Source organism: Lipophrys pholis, assembly GCF_963383615.2.
Source record: "Lipophrys pholis genome assembly, chromosome: 13".
In the NCBI taxonomy this organism is placed as follows: Eukaryota; Metazoa; Chordata; class Actinopteri; order Blenniiformes; family Blenniidae; genus Lipophrys; species Lipophrys pholis.
Window position 1 is genome coordinate 16603052 of NC_137632.1, and position 17615 is coordinate 16620666.

The 17615-nt window shown below is 40.1% G+C and overlaps 1 protein-coding gene across 1 annotated transcript; it reads right to left on the bottom strand.

Annotated features, from left to right (window-relative positions):
• Positions 1-3074: 3074 nt before the first annotated feature.
• On the bottom strand, positions 3075-5895 carry vgll3 (vestigial-like family member 3). The gene is given in 5 exon segments (XM_080479127.1): positions 3075-3632; positions 3741-4283; positions 4391-4748; positions 5551-5678; positions 5681-5895. Coding segments are annotated over 5 exon segments (1215 nt in total). The 5' UTR covers positions 5826-5895; the 3' UTR covers positions 3075-3591.
• Between the last annotated feature and the right edge of the window lie 11720 nt (positions 5896-17615).

Consider the following 17615-nt stretch of genomic DNA (forward strand, 5'->3'; position numbering starts at 1 on the left):
ACATATGTGGAGAGCAGCCAGCTGGTCATGCGTCTTACTGACGGACCCCCAATGGTAACTTGTCAGTGGTGGGATTGAACCTCTAAACCCCCAAAATACAAGCACCCTTCACTAAGTTCGAGACACCGCTGCTCCAGTCTGTAATACTGTACACAGTACAAGTGACATTATGGTACTAGAAAGTGGCACATTTAAACTTGTCTCACACACAACAGAATATTGCCAGGAAAAGCCACAAAGCTACGATTGTTTCCATGAAAACGGTTTTCTTCAAAAGGATCTATGCATAATCTAAGGTCCAAAATCCACCGTTTTCCCAAGGGAGGCAATTAGAGAATAAAGGTCTGCTGTGTTAGATTTGCCTTCTGATGCTGAGAAATTAGACTTTAGACTCAACCACTCATACAACCGTGACTTATTAATTCAAGTTGTCGATACACTGTTGGCAGCTTAACTGTTCGGTCCCAGCAACGCAAAACTAATACAGTGATGTGTGAATTATTGGGGAAATTGAACAAAATATTTTATCAGTTACTTTCACAAGTGCATAGTTTCCTTCCACTTGCAGTAACTCGTGAAGTAACTACACTACTTCAAAAAGGAGAAACAAGCAAGGGTGAATTAATACGGATTGTTAGTAACTAGTACATTTAAACTAACATTTAGAAGAAACTTTTCCAGAGCTGACTGGCACAATGCGATGGAATAATGGCAGAACAGGTTGGTTGTTTCTGTGGCTTCAAAACATGGACATAAATATTCTCCATGAGAGAGTTAGAGGATAATAGATTTTGTTAGCTGTGCCTCGACAATATTGACGTTGAATATCTGCCAGAGGTGAGTCCGCACCTTCTTCAAACCTGCCAAATACTCGTGATGTTATTCCATGTTTTGTTATTGCACTCATCAGAAAATACTGAGGCTGTTCAAAGGAAAGGACTCAGATAGCTATTGAGAAAACAAAATATTGTCATCTCTGAGAATGACGTTCTTCATTTGGGCTTTTCTTTCCCTCGGTGTGTCATGATTTGTTGATACTTTGGATGGAAACGCAGCTGCTGCGTTCCAGATTTAAAGTCCTGCTGTTTAGTGGAGATGGAGAATGAGATACGTGGGAGCGCAGGCTGGAATGTCAGTGGGCTGGTACAGCTGATCATACCACCTGGTCAGACCACTCACCACACAATCATGTTTGTGCCACTTCAGAGGTCATCACAAAGGCTTACATACATTTTGCAGAGAGACACAACCTTAACCCACCCTTGAACCGTGTCGTCGCCCTATAAATCTTCTGATTGCATTATGTGTGCTTATTTTTTGTTCCTGCGTTGCAATTGTCTAAATACATGTACACCATTAGGAATTCATACAGTTATACATAGAAGAGGAAGAATTTCATCCATAATACGGATCCTGGAACTTGACTTGCTCTGAAATATTCAGAGACAGATTTTGTTTGCCTCGGTACTAATCCCACGAGTGAATTGCTCAAGGTGGAGATCAGTCCAAACTTTCATTCAAATGCCTGACTGATTTTATTTTATCTAAAAAAAACAAAAGTTCAGTGTACTAAACAGCTTTACGTGTAAGCTGTCTTCTTGTGTGCTTGTTTGCGTATGTGTGTGTGAGTGTATGTGTGTGTGAGTAGTCTCCCTCCGTCAGACTAACTTCCCGTCCAGACAGGAAATGCCTTCCTTAGGGTGTCTTTGTAAGTCTGTGCGTGTGTGTGTGTGTGTGTTTGCCTGGAAATGGACAACAGACAATCTACTTCCCTCAGTTCTCAGCTTCTTGTAACTCCATCACATAAAAACATGTTTACACCTTCAAGCTCTCAAGGTATTGTTGCTATTCGGCTCTGGATTGTATCGATCAGTGAGACCACCTAGATGTTAAGGGTTTTGTGTTTGTCTTTTAAATACAAAGGTCAGTTTTTATGAAATTAACACTTAAATTAGAATTTAATGATTTCATAAGAAAACTGATTTGCCCTTCTAATAAGAACAGCTTCTACGTTAACCCCGACAACCTGCTGCTTTGTTGCTGTTATTTTATATTCATCTACTTAAATTGAATATGCATTCAGGCAAACTTCCCACCAAGTAATTTACTTTCTCTGACAATCAAAAATAGAAAGCTGAGAAGACAAAACAGGAGGTTAATCACAATTTTATGTTAAGTAAATTTATGGCAAAGTTTCAGTCGCTGTCACTCATTGTAAAACCAAGAAAAAAAATATAAAATCGTATCATTTTGCATTATTTCTCATTTGAGGGAAAATATTTCTTTCAAATTTTAAGTGAATCAGCTACCGTTTATTTCAATGCTTATTGAGATATTCAACAAAATAGGACCTGTTGGGAGCAGGGATTTATATCAATGAATACACTACTCTAGATTTAAATCCTTTGTCAGGTAACTGATCTTTTTTTCTGCCAAATAATTATGAATTCATAACAGTCCAAATTTACTGTACAGAATCTTTAAATAGTTGCTACCTGTGTCTGCATTTTAGAATTGGTGTCAATAACAACTAATGCTTGACATTTATGCTTCAACCTTACCATATACTATCATGATGAGTTTAGTTTTTTTGCCTTCAAAAATCAGCTCATATTCCCATTTATACAAAATGAAATATCTTTGAAACATTGGAACGTCCCATTCAGTCTCACTAACTATAAGTCTTTGTTGTAAACAACATTCACTGTGGGACAGTGGTGCTGAATGGTGCCTGAAATAGTTCAACGGGATTTTAGAATCACTTATAGAAGTCCATTAACAAATACATCCCATTTAGATACATTTTAATCTATACATTATGAAATAGGTACAGTTCTGATTATTTTAAATGTCAATTATAAATGTCGAATAACTATTCTTTGTAACTTGAAAAAGTCTCACTTTAAGAAAATACCCTTGCAATATCCTTTAAGTATTGTAGTTACTTCCCTGTGAATGTGTGAAGTGTGTTTTGTAGGTTTTGGTGGAGAACAATCCTGCTGAACCGCTATGCACTCAAAGCAAATTTCCATTCAGGAAGAGAGTTAATGACAATTACCCCTGAGAAATGACATAATTTGCAAATGTAATTTATTACTTACATACAGTAACAATATTTACACAACATGTTCTCTCAAAGACAAAAACGGTAATTTAAGCAAGATTTAGCAAAAAGGCATCCAGCAAACAACACCTTAGCACGGCAACACTCTACGCAAAGACAATTCATATGCATCAACAAACATTTACTGTACAAAACAAAATGTGGATCAAAATCAGCTCTTGAAACAGAACCACCTGGTCTCACATTTTGCCTTCCATTCTTGAAGCCAGTAGTCCATTTCTATTGTTCTTCAAGGGTTTTGAGAGCCAAAGCGATCACTGTCCCTCATGTCCAAGCCTTTAATCGCTGTGATATTTGTGTGGACAGTGCAGGACTCTCAGACTGATAGAATAATGCTACAAGTAGCATTTTATGTCTACATTTTATATTATTGTGCTGGTATTTCAGCCATACATTGATAAAGCAACAAAAAAAAAAGGTATTTTTTGGTATAAATTGATTATTTTATCTTTTTGCCCGAGCATCAGTTAAAACCAAGCTGATGTCTTTTCTTTGGTCTGATCAAGAGCTGCAGAGACAGAAACAAAGTAAAAATGATAATGGGAACAGTTGCCACTTATTGCACATGTGAAGTTTTACCAAATGCTTTTCAAGGTTGCTCTTCTGTCATAGCTACCTGAATCATATGCCTCCAAAGATCCATGAATTGTGGAGGGGGCCCAGGTGACAGACGTAGCTGGTACGGGGCTGTTGCTACTGGCATCCATCTCTGTCTTCACTACCTCACTGAGTGGGGAGCTCCCCGTGCTGGTGGCTGGCTGGCTCTGGTTCCTAACGCCAGGAAGCAGCAGCGGGTTGAATCTGGGATCCAGTGCTGGACTGTGTGCTGGGTACGTATGAAGCATGGGGTGATGGTGCCGGGTATGGATGTGGGGGTGGGAGTGGGTGTGAGGGTGGTAGACATCATGAACGTTGGGGTAGCCACTTGTGCTCTGGGTGTAGGTCCAGCTGTCTGAGAGGGCGGCAGTAGGGGGGAGGCTGGTTTGGGTGAGCACGTGACCAGCCCACAGGGCTCCATCTGTGTGGTTGAAGGACACAGGACTGGGAGAAAAGTCTGGGTGGACAGAGACTGAGACTGAAGGGAGGCAGGAAGTGCCCTGGGGTGGATATGTGCTGTTCCAAACTGGGCTGCTCTGACCCTCTGAGAGAGAACCACCATCTGAAACAAAGATATCACAAAGTCTTAAACATCCAGTATTTTTCATCAAAATCACCGACATTAAAATCCAGGTCGGGGAATGGCTTCCGAATAGCTGCTACACTCACCTTTCCACAGGGAAGCCGTGGCAGAAGTTGATGGCTGAGTCACTCTGATGGGCTTGGTCTCACTGCTGAAGGTGCTGGACTGACTGAGAGCCCGGGAGAAGTGCTCATCTACCACGTCGCCAATCTCGCCTTGGAAGTAGGTGAACAGTACACATCGGGAACTCAAGTATTCTGCCTCTGCCGGTTGAGTACTGTCCTTGAGCTCTGAATCAGATGAGGCTCCGCGGCCGGATTGGGCGCCTGGTACAGCAGGACCCTGGCGGAGGCCCTGATCCCGGGGCAGCATCCCTCTTCCTGCTCCTGGCTGCTGCTGCTGCTCCATACACTCCTGCATCTTGCTGTAAACACTCAGCTTCCTCTGTGGGACAATACATAGAATTATTTTTATTGAACACATCTAAGCAGGAATCATCAAAACTTCACAAAACTAGGCTAAACTCTAAAAAAAAAGTTTTATTTTGTCACAACAATACAGAAAATAATCATTTTAAATGCACTTGTTCCTTGTAATGCACTTTCTTCTTGCACCGTCTTATTTGAAAGTCGTGAGAAAAGGTGTTTCTATTTTCCCATGCTGCTGTGTAACTTTGTGAAGCTGAAGTAGTGCACATTCCTGAGTGAGTGACCGGCTGTCATTACATCACCGTTTGACCACAGGATTAATAGTTCCGTGTCATTACGCCTGACCTGAGGCAAATGAGGAGCCTCAGACTGGAATTTCATTATACAAAAGGGAAATTTAAGGTAAGATAAGAATAGTGTTTTGGGGTGGAGATTTTTTTTTTCTTTTCTTTCTTAAATCTGCCAATCACTGACAAACTTGTCTTATAATAAATAAATTAAATAACAAATCAATACCATTACAAAAGGATGATATCACAATATTGCAAGAGACATTGTCTTTATCGTGTTTGTGCTACACGACTTTATACTTTTAAATATGTAAAACTTATGGTCGTACAAAAACAACAACAAAAAAACAAACAAGTTATTGGAATCTGTTTTGCAGTATAAATATACAACTCACACGTCACCCAATGTTGCACAAGTCCATATAAAAGTAATCCCTTCTTCACAAGAGGAAAAACAAATCCCCGGGCTGGAATCTATCAGTGTGTCGCAGCAGCTGCAAAAAGTTTTCCCCGCAGAGTCCGTCTCACCTGTTGTTGCTGGTGATGGTGGTTGTAATAGGTGGCTTTGTACGCCGCTGCGGGGAGGTAGTGCGCTCCATAGCCTTGATGGTACATCACATCCAGGCAACTCATAGCGACGGAGCACAGCGGCTGAGGAGGGAGAGAAAGTCCGAGGAGGAAAACGGGCGGAACTCAGCCGAGAGCGACTCTTCTCCAGACTTCACACGGCCTGTGTCCTCCGAGCCATCATTGGCTCCATATATGCTCAAGCGCGTACAATAGTCATGCCGTCCAGTTTGCATACAGACAATGCGCCTCCCGCTGCGCGCTCCGCCGGCACCACCCGGGGCCACAAAATGATTCAGAACGGTATAAGACACAAACTGTATCCGGAATGACAACTCTCCCCTAACAAGTTTTCAGACTGCTTTTGATTGGGTAAGAATTCCTTTCTCCCTTTTCTCCCTTTCTGTTTTGGAGGGGAGTTATATTTAGAGAAGGCTGGGGCCGTTACGCACGCCCACCGGGGAAGGGCCTCTATGGCGCAGTGGAGTTTAGCAAGGCACTATCACTGCCAAGAGTCTGAAGGCTCTATTCCTATAGTGGGAGATTATTCTGAAAAGTTTATTAGAGGCTGCACACTGAACTTTAGTGCACTCATTGTATTCCACATATAGTACGACTGGAAAATAGAGCCTGACCTCTGGAGTGCCAAAGAGCCAAATTGGGGTAGTGGTATTTTAAAGGGATATGTGTTCCCAGCGGCAGGAGACAAACAAGTATTATAAAAAACAATATGCACTGTTTTTTCTCTACTTTTTACTGTATTTCTGTAATTACGGGTAACTCTTGCTGGTCCACCAAATCCTTAAACCCATTAATTACATCTTAACAGCAATTGAACGCATCCCTTTGTTAAGATAAATAGACAAAAAATACTGAATCCCAATACAATGTGGATGTATTTTTTAAAGAAAGCCCACATGATTCCTAAATTATATTATAGTTTTGGTAACTCCTCAAACCATTATGTTACTTTCAAATGTGAATTCACTTTTAATGTGTAAGTTAATGTGTAAATCTCTGTGCTGTCCTCTGTGAAACATATCTGAACAACCGGTGAGGTTATAGAGAGGTGCATCATGATGAGTCAAAATCCTAATTTTGTGATTTCATTATGTTTTTAACCTGGACATGATGACATTAAAAGCTCTAAATAAATTACAATGGCTCCATAAACGAAGAGGACCTGTCATTTAACACTCTCTCTTTGTTTAGTCAGGTTGTTTATTACAAAAGACTTAATTTGTGACAGATCATTTCAGTTCTTCCCTCCATGAGAAACGCTGACTGATTTGAATGAATTGAGTTGTTTGCTGCCACCTGTTGACAAGGCTACGGACAATACATGAAGTTTTTCCTCATAATGCAGACTCGCCACATCAGAAATCTAAAAAAGGGACCAAGACCCACCATAATGCATGAAGGTCATTTAGGGTCTTCTACTTGAATTCAATATTATTTGTTTCACATACAACAACTCAAATAATTATTCAGTGGCCTATAGTTTCTTCAGTTATGTAATAAATAAAGTGTACCTCATTTAAAATGTGTATTTTGAAACATTAACTTCAAGAAGTGTAACAATATAAACATTCTCAGTTCTGTATTTATACATCAGCAATTTTTTTTTTAACTATTAATCTACATTCAAGGTAAAGATGGGCACTTTGTCATGGAGGCCTTCATTCATTTATATTTCCCTATTCATAGTTCATAGTGTCCCTGCTCCAACATGAGTTGTAATTAGGTTCAGCACCAGACTTTTTGGTATATAATGACAGATTCTTTCATTTTCGTGGTGCACAAGTAGGAGCACATTGATTACATGCAGGACACTGACCCTCCAGGACAGACCCACCACTACTTTAAATATATCGGACATAAACCAGTGCTGTTGATTACTGGCCTTGAAAAATAACCTTCCGTGCATCAAAACGTGAATATAATGAGACTGTTATCAACCGGTACTACAGACAGCCTGATCATGAATCATTCATTACAATACTTATAACACATGTTATGTTTCAGTTCTTCACACAGTGTAACAAGCCATCCCTGTGATGGGCAGGTTGCATATTATGTCCAACTTTTATATGCTCTTTATCCAAACTATAGTCACCATGGACTGGAATCTATCACATGGCTCTTACAGAGAAACAGACAATCAGTCATAATAGCCATCACACCCACAACCAATTTGAATCTCCAATTAACCTGGACTGTGTTAGGAAGCTGAAGAAATCACAGCCAGCAGGGTCGAACTTTTTCTTCTAATTTGATTCATTCATTTGATTTATTGCAGACCTGTACATCATAACATGCAATTCAGAAACAATTTTACACAATGTATAGGTTTATACATGCATACACAAATGTTGTGCACATGCACATGCATACGCCCCTAAAAATGCAACTCATATCTCAAACTACATATTAAACTTCTGTTTTGTATTACATTTCTATCTCACTTTATTTTTCTGTGGAGGACGGTCAAACAAAATGACTTCACTGAACCATTCATTGTAAATTATATCAACTTCAACCGTGAAGTTTCCATGAGTCCTATGGCCACATATACCTGAACCATTTACTCCAAATGTCGCCTTTTAAATGTACAAACAAAACATCGCAATGGAACATAAGTATATACATTTTATACAAAGTAGCTGATAATAGAAAAATCCAAGAAAAATCACTGAGAATTTAAGCGGTTTCTTCACATCTGAAACACCCTTTACACTTCATGGTCTCATCATGTTTGCCTTTCATCAGTGTGTATTTCCCCACCGTGCACTCTAGTGAAAGATAAATGTTTATGAAACACAACAGGAAGATTCATTATTAATTTCCCCCTGCTTGCTGTCGTTGTTGCCACATTGAATACTTGAGTTAACGGACCTGATGACACTTCGGGGACTGTGGCATGTGAGTAACTATCTCATCATTTTCACTCATGTTTGATTCACTTTGATGCCACAAAGGGAAACGTGAATTATTCAAGCCGAGGAAGCCAAACCGGGACAGTGCTGTTGAAGAAACGGACTCATACAGGATATGAGAGAAAAGTTTTCTATTTTGATGACAAGAAAATGTTTGCTGGCTAAAGTCGCCTTCAGAGCTAAATTAGCCAAGAGTACTTCTGTACGTGTTTCAATTGATTGAATCCTTAAAAAACAATGACAATTAAAAGTTACTAGTTAGCTACTGTATGTATAATTGCCTTCATCATACCACAGCATTTTTCTTGCAGTCCTTCTCAATCAATTCTTTGTATTTATCAGTTGTTTCTATTTCTTTAACATTTTCTTACGCCGGTATTTATACATTTCATAATTATTTTGCTTTGAAATCTTAGTTATGTCATTTCTAGTATTATTATTTGTCGGCGTAAGTACTAGTCAAGGTATGTTTTGTTTTTTTCATTTTTGTGAGGATATCATGTAAAGAGGTGTGCAAAGAGTGAACTTATTCCTCACTTTATTAAATCCACCCTGTGTGTGCGTGTGAGCTTGCATGCAAACCTTTGATTTGATTTATGTGACGTGTTTTTACAAATAATCCCTCACCATAGATATTTTGCCGGCATGACAAAGATAAATAAATATAACGGTGACGGTTAAAAATAAACAGCTTTTTTTTTTCCAGCTGAGCTTCCTGACATGACACGTCATTGAAAGCCACAACTAAGGGATTGATGGTGAATCTGTGCAGAGATGGCAAGTTTGTCTGCAACTCCATCTAGTGTTCTCATTTCATCCCTGGCTGTGGCTTCTTGTTGCAGAAGTGGGGCAGTGGAGCACTCAGAGAGAGAGATGCCTCGAGACAGCACAGGAAGCATCAGGCTCGGTTTCACGAACGCATGCACGCCCACACGTGTGCACAGATCATAGAGCACATCACAGCAGACTGCTACACGCGCGTTCTCTGACACAGACGCTGGACCTGAGGGGCTTTCCACCAAACATCTGGAGCAGCCCCTGTCCCGCTCCCCCGCTCTTTAATGAGGCACAGCGATGATTATTAGTGAATGTTTTAAAGGGGGGGGAGAGTGGAAAGGGGAGAAGAGAAGGGACAGAAACTCAAGTGGTATTGGGGAATTGTTTGCTTTTCCCTCAAAGCACCTCCGGTGCTTAAGATCTAAAGACATTTCACACTCTTAATAAACTTCTACTGTCTAAGATCACAGATACATCTTGGGGAATGAGAGATGAGTTTGGTGGAAAACATCCCAGGGAACTGAAATGGAAAAGAGGTCATCAGTGTTGTGATCTAAATCCAACTGTAAAAGAAATAAAAAAAACAACCACTAAACCCACGTGCATTCTGTCAAACCCTTTCTCAATAAAAAAGTGCTGCATCTCACCAAATGATTCCTCTCTAATTAAATCTCAGTCTTTTTCAGCATACTGCACTCCTGATGAGGCAGGTGTGAGATAATGCTGAGTGCTGTTGATGATGATATCTCACATTAGGCAGACTGCAGCATCATGAGTTTTGTGCTGTGGGATCCAGTGTTCTCTTGCCCTGGAGAGAGACTACATAAATGTACACCTGCCTCTGCCTGACCTGATGATGATGAGGCGAGGACTCCGAAGCTCGTATATAGATATGACTTACAGAACGGGAGTGTTAAGGTAGCGTTGAATGGACATTTGAAGCCTCAGCTTCAGGTGAAGAACTCAGAGTCGCTCATTGTGGACAATATGCTGGCTTCAAGTGGTAGATGGATTATTGAGCATGTGTTCTGTTCTGTCTGAAAAACAATTTCTCCAACTGGTGTAATTCAAATGATGATTCCACAGCGGTACATAGAGAAACCTTGAAAACCAACATCTCATTTGATTGAATTACCTGTGACACAGTAACAGAAGCGGTCAAATCAACCACTGTGATGGATAGTTTAAATTAAAGGCGCAATATTTTCAATCGCCCCCCCTCCGGTCTTACATCAGGTTAAGTCTGGACCTCGAGTGTTCAAATACTATTTGCAGCAGGAATGGCAAAAATATCCAATTCCACCACGGAAGCTGCAATAACCTATTGTGGTATAAAGGACCTCCACCATCGACATTTCAGAGATTCAGGGGGGCAAATTGTTCTATCAGCTGTTTCAGCCTACAACTGATGAAGATGAAGAGCATTGATGAAGTCAATTCTTTATTGTCTACACCTTCTGAGTACATATAACTTCGTCTCAATCCAGGAGGCTCATAAAGACAATAAAACCGACTTCTTAAACAATATATAAACATACATTTGAAGTGTCCACTCAATTATGTCAACACATTGTCATGTTGATCACTTTCTGGGCCGCTTTGCGTGCAGCTTGAATAGTCTATCAGCTATTTTGCTGCATTCTATGGAGCTTTTTGGTGTCATAGTGTCGGAGGTGGATATGCTATCTTGTAATAACTCTATGTCAATAAGCTGCTTTCAACAGTTTATCCAAGATTATATGCCTCAATTAATCATCCTTTATGCAGGTCAACTATAGTGAAATTGTGTAAAATAAAAGGATTTTACAAAAGGTATATGAAAAGCTTGAAAAGAAGTACAACAGAGTGTAATAAAACTAGATATATAAATAGATGCATAAAAAAAGAAAAACTAATGGTGGACTGCATAAAATATCAATATTAAATATTCATATCAGAAATGAGAGGTAAAGCCACTGTAAATGAAAACAGATAAAACACTAAAATAACATGAAATAAAATGGAAATGAATAAATTCTGAGATTTTAATAAATTAACCCCTTCTATAATATTTTGACTCCACTCGAGAGAGAACTTTGTATCCGGTGTGTGTTAGAGGTGGGGGAGGAGTGGATGCTGAGTCTAATTAAAGAAGCATTAATGCATCTCGAGGCACAGAGTGATGCAATGTAGAGCGGATTTTTATTTTCTATCATTCATATTCACATAATAGAACGTTTGATATGTTTCCCACTGTATTAAATCTGTCTCTGATAAGCCAGAACTTGATTCTTGACGTATTATGCAGACTGAAGTGAGACACAAAGCACCAAAGTGAAATCAGTTGCACTGGAGCACTCCACTAATGAGTAAAATATAGTCATTTGTAAGTTAATGGAAGTGAATTTACATGAGAAGCCAAATGAAAATTCCCCCCAAAACGTACAATGGGTTTTAGTATCACATGTTTCCCTCATTATTACCTCCTTGATTTTTTTCATTGTGGTTTTCACTGTTTTTTCCCCATCTTTCTCTTCATGTAAATATACATTTTAATTGCAAAGAAGAAAAAAAGAACAGTACTCCCTTCCCAGTGTGTGTGCTCTTTTGTTCACCCACACAGCTGAAGTGACCGGTGCATGTTGGGTTCAGAGTCAGTATGTTGACCTTGCTTAAAAAGCAGATAATTACTCAGTCCATTCTCCATTTTTAACTCCGATCCTGCATGTATAAAGATAATGGGAACTGCCCGGGCTCGCCTGCAAGAAGTTAATGAGATGATGGAGACTCAAAGGCAGGGTCATGTTGATGGAGGGGGACTCCACTTGACAGATGTGGCTCCACTTTAGAAGGTCAATCCGGGGGGGGGGGGGGCTTTCATGTAAAATGGACATGGATTTAAGAGTCAAATAGGAAAATCCACAATAAATTGGAAAAAGTAATAAAACATAGTTTATGCAAGGGCGCTTGGGTTTATACACTGAATGTGTGTGAAATTTAGCTCAAAGGCTCATTTCAATAACATTTTGCACTGTTACTGTTTGTTTCTAAATTTTGATGTCTTATTTCAAGGAATGTCAAATCGATTATTTTAAGCCGTGACAGTGTAGATTACTGTCCACTAGAGACTATGTGCAACACATATTAAACAAAAAACTGTAAGAAAGGGAAAATATATTTGTATCAGCCTAAAAACTTAAAAAAAAGTGGCTTTTTGGAGTCGATCAAGATAATTTTTTTCTGACTAAACCGTTTCTTCATCACAGCTTGATGAAGAAATATAATTTTTAAACATGTTACACTGACTTTCCAAGGCATGACGAGAAGAAACAGGACCATCCATAAGCTGTGCATAACTTGTGCTGTATACAACTTTGTTCATAATTTCATTGTTAGATATTCAAATCTTCTCTTTGACCTCCTTCTCACAACTTCTCAATTGTCCTCCGTCTACTCGTCCTCCAATGCCCTTCCAGCTGTAATGACTCTAATTCCCTCATGCTAATGGTGTGTTTGAGCCTCACCCCCTGCTGGGACCACCAGCCTACTTCAAGTGGTCACACTTGCCCCGTGGCAAGACAGCCTGTAGACTAGCGAGACAGGGAAGAGTTAAAGCAAATGGGAGAAAGGGCACTAGAGGGTTCTGGTTTAATGCAGGCAGGACACCCTGAGACAGATTGACATCCCCAGGCAAGAAAGACCTGTGGATAAGGAATGTCCTTGTGTGTGTGTGTGTGTGTGTGTGTGTGTGTGTGTGTGTGTGTGTGTGTGTGTGTGTGTGTGTGTGTGTGTGTGTGTGTGTGTGTGTGTGTGTGTGTGTGTGTGTGTGTGTGTGTGTGTGTGTGTGTGACTTCCTCAATTGGTGCCAGCAGCGGATTTAAACAATAACATCTCGCTGTTTGATCTTACTGAAAAACCCAATAGATCTGTGCATGTGTGTCTGTAACTCCGCACCTGCATCTCAGCAGCACAGCTCTTCTGGATCATCTATGTGTGTGTGTGTGTGAGAGAGAGAGAGAGAGAGAGAGAGAGAGAGAGAGAGATAGATCGGCGTGAGATGCTGGAGGTGAAAATGATGATGAGCAAACACTACAGGGGAAAATAATCTCTCATTACCCATAATTCCCTGATGCAGCACTGCGCCGGTGAGCGCTACTAGATTTGTCCCACGGGCAAAGAATGAGTGGAGTCACTCACTCGATTTATTAGACCACACCAAGCTCCCCTGCCCTCTTCCTCCCCCGCTGCTCCCACCCTGTTCTGCCTCTTCCCAGCATCCCGCCGTCTCGTCCCACCTGCTGTCTTCCAGATGTCCTCAGTCCTCATCACTATGCCAACACTATTCTAAATATCTCATTTAATATTTAATGCTAAAAGTTTTCTTTAAGTGGAGTCTGAATATAGAAGCAGATAGTGCTGATTCGCTGGTATCTTATTTTAAACGTGGATATTGATTTGTTTATTTTACGGAAGACATGCTATATAATATGTTGAATGCCCCTTTTCAGGATGAAGGATATCACTTTGGCCTAAAGCAAGCGGTATGATTCACCAGCTCACTGGCTGTAAGGTTTCAAGCAAACTTGAGTGAAAATAATATTGGACACATTTTCTTTTTAAGACATGGTCGACCAGAACTGTGTCATACACGTCTACATCTTGACAATTGCAGATAGGCTATAACTCACTGCACTCGTAACACTTCACCTAAATTGCATTAGAACAACATTTAAATTCTATAAAGTTTGATTGAAGTTTGAAATGGAACTACCAGACACTAATTCCACCTTGTCGTTTAGAAAGACAATCCTATCCCTCACACTGGCATAGGATATCTGCAGGTCAGAAACCTGCGTCCTCAAATGAGTGATACAAACGTTATTAGTGTTCCTTTGTTTGAGTTGTAACTTTGTTTGAAAATAAAGTTGACAAAAATAATTGTTTAGCTTTTTTTTTGTTTGTTAATTTCTCCTAACTTAATCTGCAATCTCCCACTCCACCATTCCTGATTTAGCCTGTGGGGAACAGACAAATGTTTTGAGAGTGCCTGAAGACAGTCGACGTACGCTTGACTTCTTTGTCTATTTGCGTATTGTTGAGAGTCAGATCCTTCTCTAAAACTAAAATCGCTCCAACAGCCCTTTGGTTAATCTCATTGGATATCGGCACCGGGTCCTTTCGCCTTTACTTTTTGGATTTCCTACTGAAAAGGCAATGATATTAAGACCAAAAAATTCAAGTTGAAATACAATCTTGATCTACTGCAGGGTTACATATTCTGCATTTATGTATTTATGTTCAAATACAGATATATCGAATACAGCTGTAATTGCATCAACATTTTTCTGATACTTACCAGAGTTTTTTTTTTCTTTTCCCCAAGGTATTCTATATATATGTGTTCTTCTAAAAACAAGTTTGGGAACTTCGGAATGTCCAGTGTGAAAAGTTTCCTAAATGACAGCAGTGGTATTGACATCTTACAACATGCAGCTGTCCCCGTGATCCGTCTCCTTTGTTTGGTAAATTGATTAATCCCTCTGTCTTTTGCCTTGTATCCTCCTGGCACGCCGTGTGTCCTGTCTCTCTCAGTCTATTCGTCTCTCCCTCCCTCCATCTGGGCACCAGGAAGGTGTACATCAATCAGAGCGAAGGAAATCTGCTGAAATCCCACACCTCCCATCACAGCCCCTTGTCCCTGTGTTTGCATACAAACATATTTCAGCCTGTAGTTAGATGCCGGCAGTGAAAAAAATATATACGGCATGTATTCGCATTGTCTATCCTATTATTATTATTATTTCTGATTTATGCTACCAAAATATGTGAACAGGATGCAGACATTGGAGAGGCCTCAGGGAGATTTGTGAAAATTCAACTGCAAATGATAAAGCATAAAAAAATCATGGAATCCGTGGCTCTGCTGATATATGAGGTATAATAGTCCTCCACTGTAAAAATGAGATATTACTGTGGCAGGATTGTCTGTCTCAACAAGTATTGGGTTGTTACAGTTGATTTGTAATGAGTCATTCTGCCATTTTTTTTCCTGAGTTAAACAACAGTAAAACTGATTTGCAATCATGTTTATTCAATCATGAGTCCAACAGACAGATTACAGGAATGAAGGGAGAGGTGGAAATATCCAGCCTATAAGTCGTCAATCGGACACCCTCAGCTTCATGTTCAGGTATCCATGGATTGCTTTATCTGTGAAGAGAAGAGAAAAAAAGAAAGAAAACATAGTCGTTACTGGAGTGCAACAACTACACAGTCATCAAGCGAAGGGATTTGTGCGATTCGTGTGATGATACCTTAAAGCTGAAAGGCTTGATGTGCTTTATGGCTGCGACTCCCACTGATTGTGCAGAGATCTAATTTCACACATGAACGTCTTTCTCTGCTGGATCTGTGTGTGTGTGTGTGTGTGTGTGTGTGTGTGTGTGTGTGTGTGTGTGTGTGTGTGTGTGTGTGTGTGTGTGTGTGTGTGTGTGTGTGTGTGTGTGTGTGTGTAGTCAGTGCTTTAACATCACACGTCTGCTTGCCCCGGGGCCAGTTCACAGAGCGGAGGAAAAGAATAGGATGACCAGATAGACGACTTGTGATGAGAAAGTCATGGGAAAAGGGGGAAAAGAGACAAAGTAAAAACTATAAGGAAATGAAGCATTTAACCCCTTTATCTGGCTTTAAAGAAAATGTGTAAAAGTTTATATTTCCTTTCATTTTCCTTTTGAAATGACAATTTTGAAAAAGTAGCCATGCTTTGTAGTTATTCACGAGACAAAATGGGAGAACATGCAAACAGAAAGGCGAGAGCGCAAACCACTGTGCCACTGTGCTTGTAAAAAAACTACAACAATACTATATGGAAAAAAAATTATATAAACTATACACGCACAACCACATAATGCATTTCTGCTTGTTTGGGCTCCAAAATTAAGTTGCGTAATCAAAAACTAAACAAACCTTCCATACTGAGTATTGAGGATAGTTCTACATTATTGTTTAATCAAAGCCCAATAAATATGTCAGATTGTCAACAAACAAAAGAAGAAAAAAAAATCCAAATAGGACCACGAATTGATTTACATGCAGCTGCTGTGATAAGATCAGAGATAGAGAGTGCCTTGGTACCAACAGGCCCTCTGGGTGCTTGGGGCTAGATTTATCACCAGTGGGGCTCTCTGATGATGAGGCCGTTTAGAGGGGGTCCCTGTAGTCCTCTGTTGATTAGTGCCAAACATCTTCCCTAATAACCTTAACAAGAACAACGCCTCAGGACGACATGCCGATGCACACAGGCCACTGGGCACACACACACACACACACACACACACACACACACACACACACACACACACACACACACACACACACACACACACACACACACACGGACTCCTTGGAGATGTAAGGAAAAGTGCTAAGAGCAACCCATCCTCCTTTCCGTTTCCTCAAAGTCACCCCTCTCTCCTCCACTCCAGCCTCAACTTGGCACCTTGTACCAATTCTGGGATGAGACCCCTCCTCTACCAACATCACATCTTCTCTTTCACCTCCTACCACCGCCTCCCTGCTGCAGCCATTCCCTCTAAATTGAGTTGGTTATGGTTCAGGAGTCCCACTGCTGCACATAAAGTTGCTCTCAGCCTCAATATGAGAAAAGACAATAGGAATATATGAATACAAACTAGAGGGTACGGGATTCCTCTCTTCTGGGGATATGGAGACAAGGAAGAAAATTGAGAAGGGGATTTATGATGCTATGAAAAGCTGTGGGGTAATTTCATAGACACTCTGTGGAGTGTTTCCTTATGGCACATCACATATTTGTGTATCAAGAGCAGTGAACAAGATATAAACATGTCCAGAAGCATAGGGGCAGGTGCAATAGTACATAGATAGCTTGAACTTAAAACAACAAACATGACTATCCATGGATTAGTTAAGTCCAAATACTTTAACTACTTCAATTAGCGTGTATGGACACACCATGCAGATAGAAAAAGTTCCTCCAAGCGTTTACGTTAACATGTTGTTTCACTTTCATCCTGGAGTGATTTATTTTTATTTTATGGTCATAACCGTGTTTGTCACTGCTGCTGTAGCGACCTTTAGCTTTAAACCTTATTTTTTTATTCATTTAGATAATACAAATAGACAGTATAGCAATGACTGTCTGGCTATCCTGATTTATCCTTGATCTCAAATTTAAGGACAAAAGATTGACTTCTAAAACCCTCAGAAGTATATCAATGCTGCATATGCATGCCTACAGATTACAATATGCTCGTAAAGGCAATATTATTATATAATAGGCCCCACTGGTAAACA